At 35.0% G+C, this 8,653-nt stretch overlaps 1 protein-coding gene across 14 annotated transcripts; it reads right to left on the reverse strand.

Annotated features, from left to right (window-relative positions):
• Positions 1 to 126: 126 nt before the first annotated feature.
• Positions 127 to 8,531, reverse strand: LOC105673618 (probable multidrug resistance-associated protein lethal(2)03659). 14 transcript variants are annotated; one of them, XM_067359688.1, is made up of 15 exons: positions 8,043 to 8,531; positions 7,634 to 7,760; positions 7,025 to 7,092; positions 6,808 to 6,922; positions 6,234 to 6,485; positions 5,579 to 5,834; positions 5,262 to 5,436; positions 4,663 to 4,819; positions 4,340 to 4,542; positions 3,623 to 4,266; positions 2,512 to 3,197; positions 1,977 to 2,191; positions 820 to 1,898; positions 497 to 601; positions 127 to 288 (listed from the first exon to the last, which is right to left on the reverse strand). In XM_067359688.1, the coding sequence occupies exons 4-15, from the start codon at positions 6,882 to 6,884 to the stop codon at positions 253 to 255; spliced, it is 3,885 nt and encodes a 1,294-aa protein (XP_067215789.1). In that variant the 5' UTR covers positions 6,885 to 6,922; positions 7,025 to 7,092; positions 7,634 to 7,760; positions 8,043 to 8,531; the 3' UTR covers positions 127 to 252. The 14 variants fall into 14 exon arrangements, with proteins under 14 accessions (XP_067215789.1, XP_067215788.1, XP_067215784.1 ...); XM_067359687.1 differs by having other exon boundaries at positions 7,025 to 7,181; positions 7,634 to 7,823; XM_067359683.1 differs by having other exon boundaries at positions 7,025 to 7,181; positions 7,634 to 7,828.
• Between the last annotated feature and the right edge of the window lie 122 nt (positions 8,532 to 8,653).

An 8,653-nucleotide genomic window follows, 5' to 3' on the forward strand; every position in this document is an offset into this window, starting at 1 on the left:
AATTGTATAAACATATTAAAAATAAAAAATGCCACATGGAAAATAATTGTTCTATAGAATTACATATAAAAAAGAAGTACTGTGTGTGTGGTGCAATATAAAAGAGAAGTACTAGTACAAAAGAAATTCATAAAAAATAATTTTATTGTCCAGTAGAAAATTCACAGATGATAGATAATAAGTACATCATATAATGTCACTATGACATTGAATATCACTTTAAAAAACTTGATATTTAATTGAAGGTTGTCATCATCTGGACGGTGGTCTATCCTTTTTATAGAAACTCTGTTAACAATAAAAAAAATAGTTTTTTCAGAACAAAATCTATAAGAATAATTTTTAAATGTTTTTCGTACAATTTTTTGCCAATAAATACAAATAATTATTATTTTAGAAAAGATAAAAAATTTAACAGTACTACTTAACAATAATAGAATTTTCTGTGATATTTAATTAATACTCGCATTATTTTTTCAATGGATTTATTACTTACTTTTGCAGCAATGTCCATAAGATTTTCGGCCATCACACCTGTCTGTTGTACCATATTATAAAAACGTCCTTTTCGTTGTAAAAGGATGTATGGGTGATCAAATTCCTGAAATAAACATTTAGTTAAAGTTCACATTTTCCTCCTGCTTTTACATCTAAGATTTCAATAATAAAAGATTTTCATAATTATCTAAAAATTAAAAACTGTTGTGGACTACGATTTTTTGTATTCTTTTATAAGAAAACAATAGTTATAAAAATCATTAATGGTAAAGTTTTCGGAAATCACGTTTCTTAATTGCTCAATTACTCATTTGTACTTACCACAAGGCACCCAGCATCCATCACAAATATTCTATCGCTATCCATAATAGTGTTCAATCTGTGAGCTATAGTGAATACAGTGCAATTTACAAATTTTGTCTTAACTGTTTTTTGTATCAAGGAATCCGTGTAAGGATCGATATTGGCAGTTGCCTCATCCAACACCATAATTCGATTGTTCTTGACGATAGCGCGCGCAAGGCACAAGAGTTGTCGCTGCCCGACGCTAAAATTCGACCCCTCGTCCGATACTTTGGTGTCCAATTCACCGGCCATGTCGGAAATCGTTTCTTTCAATTCAACATCCTGAAGAGCCTGCCATAATACCGCGTCAGAGAACTGATCAAAGGGATCGAGGTTGCGTCGCAGACTGCCGGTGAACAAGAACGGTTCCTGCGGGATAATACTGATCTTTGATCGGAAATCGTGCAAGGCAATCGCGTCGGTGGACACATCATCTATGCGAATCTCTCCCTCTATGTAGGCCAGACGGAAGAGAGCGTTAATCAGTGACGACTTTCCCGCGCCGGTTCTGCCGACAATACCGATCTTTTCCTTCGGCAGGACGATGAAATTGATACTTTTAAGTACATGAGCACCTCCGCGAATGTACATTAAATTCACATCTTTGAATTCCACGAGACCCTTCGTCGGCCAATCATCCGGTGGTTTGGTCTCCGGTTTACCGTCGATCATTGGCTCCTCCTCTAAGCGACTATACTCGAGGATTCTCTCTATCGAAGTCAACTGACTCTCCAATTCAGCCGTCTGTCGGATTCCCCATTGCAGCATAATCGTCAACGACATGGTCTGCGTGATGATCAAACCGATGTTACTGACCACGGCCAAACCATCGAAGACCATAAAAGCTATAATTATCACCCCGGTGTACAATTGACAAATCACGTCGATGTAAAATCCGAAGGCTTGAGAAGTGGTCATGAAGAGGAAGGCGGCAGATGAATGGACATCATGATGATAGCACAAATCCGCCATTAATATTTCTTCGGCGTTGAAGGCTCTGATTGTCGTTAGACCTTGCAGAGACGCTCCGAAATGATCGAAGATAGGTGAACGCGCTGAAAGAAACATTTAGCAAAAATTAATTGGCGGAAACATCATGAATACAAAAATCTTGATAAGTACGATACACTTACTTGTTCCTTCAAGCCGTTTAATATTGCGACTGGTGCAGATATATATTGAGCGGAAGAAAACAAAAATGCAGGCACAAAGTATCGTAGGTATCGCTAACCATGGTGTAACTGCGACGATCATAATTACCACTGTGATTAAGTTGAGTCCTATTACGATAATGTCAAAAATGCACATCGACAACATTGTATCGACAATATTGATGTCTCTGGCGAATCTAAATCAAACAAGAACGTTTTTCTTTCGTTGGTGAAATCGGATATAGTTTATAACACATCAATTTAATAAATTAAAAGTTAATAAATGTGATATTTAAGTAACATAAAATTTTAAAGCGTTTTAAATAAGTTTTTACGTGAAACTATAAGTTGTACCACCTTCCACACCTTTGTATCAGTGTTGCAATCTTTTTAAAGAATTCAAGATTTTCATCATTTACCAAAAAGTGATAAAAAAAATCATTTTGCATGAATTTAATATAACACGTTACAAACATCCTATGCTTAATTAATCGTCGCACATTATTTCGGTATTTACCTGTTTAATATACGACCAGTTGGGTTGGTATTATAGAAGTACATAGTAGTGCGCAATATACTGCGAAACATGTCGGAATGTAAATTCACCGAGGAACACATACATAAAGTAAAGTACACAACCGTCTGAAGTTGCCACAGCAGTATAATGCCCACTATCATCGCGCTGTATATGTAGATCATCGAATCACGGGACAATGGACCATCCCACAGAAACTTCTTCGTCGAGTTGTCGCTCTCATGCCACGAATTCGATTCGACGTTCACCCAAAACGCGATAAAATAATCGCTACCGCCGGACACTATTTGGTTCACTAAGAAGATCAGTATCATCAGCGCGATCATGAAGGGTTTCTTGCTCGCTTTGAAGTAGGCGAAGAACACGTCGCGAGATAGACGACCCTTTGCTGCTATTTCGCGCATTTCAACAGGCGAGATATCTGAATCTTCGCCGCCGCTTTTTGTCTCGCATCTTGCAGGGCTTCGACGACGACCCTCGGGCCGACCGACGTCAGCTTCTTTGCTCGTTGGCTCTGCTGTCTTCAGCAATTTCATGAAATCGAGGTCTAGTGCTTGCAATTCGTTGAAAGTACCCTTTTGTTCGATAGCGCCGTTGTTCATCACGACGATTTGGTCGGCGAGTTGCAAATATTGTAGCTGATGCGTTACCAGAATCCTCGTTTTGTCCTAATTAGCAGTGATAAACAAGGTAGTTAAAACTTTCAATCAAACAATTATTCATATCATATTTTAGGAAAGAAGTAATTATGTGCCAAACTTTTTATAGCAACGTAATTAGTTACAACTTTCGGCCGATTTTTACAATTATTTATCTATTATTTCTTAATGCGTTATTAATTTGTTATTGATTTTTCTCCAAAATTAAAGTAATAATACTTAATACGTTTCTTTCACATATCATACTGCAGAGTTAATAAGAATTATTTGCAATTTTTGGCCGATTTTTTTTGTCTAATCTAAAAGATATTCACAAATTAATCTTTCTTTTTAATATTATAAAATTGTAATCTTTTTTTATAGCACTTTTAGTTAAAAAATTATTATCACAAAATTTATGTATTGAAATATTACTTTTACTGTACAATTCTTACCTTTAAGTACCCGCAAATACACTCATCAATAAGACGTTTGCTGACGAGTGAATCCACAGCGGAAAGAGGATCGTCCAGCAGATAAATATCAGCGTCTTTATAGATCGCTCGCGCTAGATTTATCCGAGCTCGCTGACCACCGCTCAGATTTATTCCTCTCTCACCAACAGCGGTGGAATCACCGTGCGGAAATGAACATATGTCTGATTCCATTTGGCACACCCGGATTACTTCAGCATAACGTAACTTGTCCATTTTTTGTCCGAACAGAATGTTCTGCTTCACAGAAGAGGCGAAGATCCACGGTTGCTGACTGATGTAATTTATTCGGCCGCAACTGTCGATGCTCCCGCTCGTCAAAGTCAGTTCTTGAAGGATCGCTTGCAATAGACTACTTTTGCCTGAACCCACCTGACCGACAATGGCGACGAAACTACCAGGGGCCACAATCAGATTCACGTTGCGCAGTGTATCATCCTTATTGTCACCATGCCATTTGGCGTTGACGTTGATCATGCGAAGCGCAAACGAGTTTTTAACATCCATTCGATCTGGGTTTTGTTTTGTCTTGGCAATCTCTGAGTGCATCATAAATTTTCGCAAACGGCGAATAGATACCAATGCCTGCACCAGCTGATGGAGACCTAGAGAACACATCTATTGAGTACAAATCGTAATAAAGGATGTCAATTTTTGACTCCGCGTCAATCGCCTTACCCACTGAAAATCCAAAGAGCATGGAGCTTCGCAAGACATTGAAGTATGCTGTAACCAAGTACACCTTTTCAGGATTGATATAATTTCCAAATAAAACATACGTCAATATTGTGACAAAAAGACACAATCGTGGCACAAAGCAATGAAGGGTAAGAGCTAATTGTTTTAAGATTGAGTATTGTTTTATTACATTCATTTCACGCCTAGAAGTAATTAAGTTCTAATAATGATTTTCTCGATTTAATTAAACAGATATAATATGTTTGTAGTGATCAATTTTGTTGGTGATTTATGTATACATGTTTATTCAGTTGGTTACTTACTTCCTTGCTTTCTCCACGAGAGTGTAAAACGGTTTTTCCCAAACACACATTTTAATCACTTGTAATCCCGTGATTATTTGATTCATCAGTCTGAGCCTATCGTCTGATCTCTCCGCTGATTTAAACGATAAAGGTGTCGTTTTTTTTGCCATAAACGCTGAAATAAATTTTACTCGGTATATTGTTATCTACATTTATTCACCTATTTTTCTATTCGTTAAATATTACGTATGTATAATAATAATAAAATATTGTTACATTTATTAAAATACATACAAGATATCCCATAACTTACACATCAAAGTATTGTAACAGAAAGTTCTTTAATAGATAAATAAAAAAAATCTTTGCAATTTTTTAATCCAAGTAAGTTTTGAAATACAAAGGTTTAAAATTGACTAATCAAAGATTCTATAGTTAACTAGTCCATTGTCCATGAGTAGCTAATACTGTCATCTGCGCGACTCGCGGATTGAAAAATTTCAAAGATTGTTTTTATTTACTTTTTAGAGAATTTTTTCTTAGTGTTTTATTCACAAATTATGGGACACTGTAATTAAATATCTTTAAGAACGGAAGTTCTTAGTGTTAAAATGTACCTTGAAAAGGAATAAATAGTAAAAGAACCGCCATTCCGACTAACGCCACCCATCCAACTTCGGTAAATATAATATATGTAATCCATACCACTTGAATAGGAGCGATCCAAATGTAGTGCAGATCCCACAAGGCCAATTCCAACCTGCTAATATCACTGCTCAAAAAATTGATCATCTAAAAATTAAAGTAAATATTCCGGTCATTTATTAAAGTTTGATTTCGAATGATTTTGAACGACTGAAATAACGAATTATAATTCGTTAGATTTGCATAATAATCGTCTAGATTTACAATTGACTTACGAGTTACGGCTTACCTGTCCAACAGACGTCTCGTAATCCAGCACAGAATTGGAAAGTTTTAATATCTTTTGATAAATTAATGAAGTACAGGCTATTTTCATTCTCAATCCTATATGCAGAGTGCAATGCACGGTGTAATGAAAGATGAAACAGTCCAGGAGAGATAGCAGAATCATACCAGCTGCGCAGTAATACACTTCGTTGCTCCATTCATCTCTGTTGTTTGAGAAATTGCGCAACAAAGTGGCGAGTAATAACGGTTGATACAGTCTATAATATAATTAAAGGACTGCATCTTATAAGAATATTTTGAATATTTAAAATTACATCCTATTCTATCTTTTCTATTCCATGTATTGTCTGGCAAAGCCCAGTTTGATTGACACGTAAATTAAATATCCATTTATCGTAGTTGTAATCAAGATCTGCTTGTATCACGATTTTTTCACGTTGCACAAAAGCAACAAAAAAAAAACGATGACATCATCATTGAAAAATACGAAATTATTTATTGCACAACGCAATATCTTTCATGTTGGAATAAATGTAAATAATCAAAATTCAACGTTTAAATTATTATATATATTGGTACGTCATAATATTATTAATATAATAATTAATATAAAATATAATTCATTCACTTTTACATTTGTTTAGGGATTAATATACCTGGAGAATAGTTCCATTACTGCTTGTGCGATTCCAATTAATAAAAATGGTATGCCAAAACAGCGTAACAATACTCTGAGTAATTGCGGCGTGGAGTCATTTTTCTTTTTAGCGCACGAATCTACTTCTTTTTTCCAAGCATTGCTTATAATTTCGCCCAAGTAACTGGTTCTGTCTTGTTTAAGTGTGACGTATAGATCACTCTCTTCCAAATCTTTATTATAGCCAGTCCAAAAAATCTTTCGAGTCCACCTATCATATTGTATAAATTCATGTAGAATGTTCTTTTATTAAGGTTATTACCTCGTTGTACATAAAAAGAAATAAAATATATGGTGAAGTTATTGAAAATAAATGTACAAAATGTTTAATGTGTTGTATGTAATTTCTTTAATTTTAATCGGACTTTGTCGCTGTGATAAAAGAGAAAATAATAATCGAAATATAGAAAAAAAAAACACATATGAGTCGGATTAAATTTTGTACATTTATTTTCCATAATTTCTCTATATATTTTCAAATATTTTCTTACTTAATTAAATTTCATAAATGATTCGTGATTTGTGATACTCACCAGAAAGTAATGAGAGAGAATACATTCGCATTTTGCCGTGGATTTATTGGATATTTTCTTTGACCGTCGTTTATCATGATGACACGTTAAACTTCTATTTATCTTCGAATATTTTCTGCTTTAAACATAATATGAGTTATGCATAATTATATATTTGTTATTTATTCTTATTTCACAAGATTTCAAATAATTTTAGAAAAGAGTTTATTCAATTCACCTAAGTGATTGTGTTAATTGTCTTTTCAAATAGTTCCTATATAAGAATTACCGTGAAGCACGTTGAGTCTGCAATGTTATCACACATACTGTTTACACGTTATCACACATACTGTCTACCGTTGCACGCTCTTATCAAAAGTAAAGTCGATAATATTCTGCACAATCCATATTAAAAGATAAAATATACTTCACGTGTGAACAATTAGAAATTTTATTTGATAGCACATTTATTATTGTTTTCGAAAGATACGAGTTGACATTTTTTCGCCTGAGTATACACCGAGTTGTTCGAAAACTCGATCTCACAATAAGAGGAAAGAAAATGATGAAAATCGAAGTGAGCAAATAAAGGAAGCTGCATTTGTATCTAATATAAAATTTATCAATTATAGCGAGAGTGGATATATTAATACTGTAAAAAGATATCCCAAATTCAACCAAGTTACAATAATACTCAAGAAAATATATTCCGGGGAACCAAAGATAGAAAAAACATGAATCAAAGAAGTACGAATCGTGAGAATGCTATTATATTAACAGAAGAGATCATCGAAGTTAATAATCAAACAAATATTTACATAATATTTTCTAATACATTTGTACTTACCGAAAATAAAGTTTACGAGTATTCACTGTGTTTAAAACAGATATCTTGTTTCAAACATTGTAAATTTCAATCAAATCGATTAAACACGCGCGAAAATAAACAACCAAAGTTCTATATTTTAAATGCACTTCAAAATAAAATGCTAGATATATTACTAGCATCACACATCTCCGCGGTGAAAAAAACCAAACTGTTCTACACTAGGTCAGTGTGGCAAGATTTGAGACGTATTCAGAAGCAGTAGGAATGGAAGGGAAACCGCACACATGCGCAAGCCGCGTACATGTGAGCCCCGCGCTTCGCATGCACGTGGTTTACGCATGTGTGCAGTTACCCCTCCATTCCTGCTGCATCTGCTTGCATCTTAAATCTGGCCACACTGCACTAGGGATGAACCAGTGATACAAACTCAAAATCGCTAACACCATGGCACCTCGATAGGGGAAGCACGCACCAAGCGAAAGTAACGCGTTCTCGTGTGCCAGTACGGAACGGTTGAGTGCACACGGACGCGACAGTAGGCAAATTTTACTTGTGGCGTGCTTCCTGCGCACGTTTGCTGCGCGGTGAAATGACAGGGTATACGGTATCGAAAGTTCGATATTCCTGTTAAAAAATCGATACATGCAAATACTAAAAAATAAAGCATCGATACAAAATATCGATAGTGGAACCCAAAGTATCAATATTTTAAATATCGATATCGCCCATCACAGGGTTTATTCTGAACCGTGTTAGTTTGGCTTATTGTACTTTCTATATGTTGGCAGACAGAAAACTAAACCGAGAAGTGTTCCAACGCTTCCGAAGCTCTGTGAATATAAACTGTCAAAACTCGTATGGCAGTTTGATTGACAGTCGACACAAGTGAAGCAAGTCGCAGCGCACAAGCGAGACAACCAATCAGCATCGCAAAAAAGAGGCTTCAACATTTCGATATATTCGAGTTCGAAGTATCATTCTTTTTTTAGAGAGGAATTTTTAAAAAATTTTATTTAATGTTATATAAAAATATGAAAT

Source organism: Linepithema humile, chromosome 7 (genome assembly GCF_040581485.1).
Source record: "Linepithema humile isolate Giens D197 chromosome 7, Lhum_UNIL_v1.0, whole genome shotgun sequence".
Lineage (NCBI taxonomy): Eukaryota > Metazoa > Arthropoda > Insecta > Hymenoptera > Formicidae > Linepithema > Linepithema humile.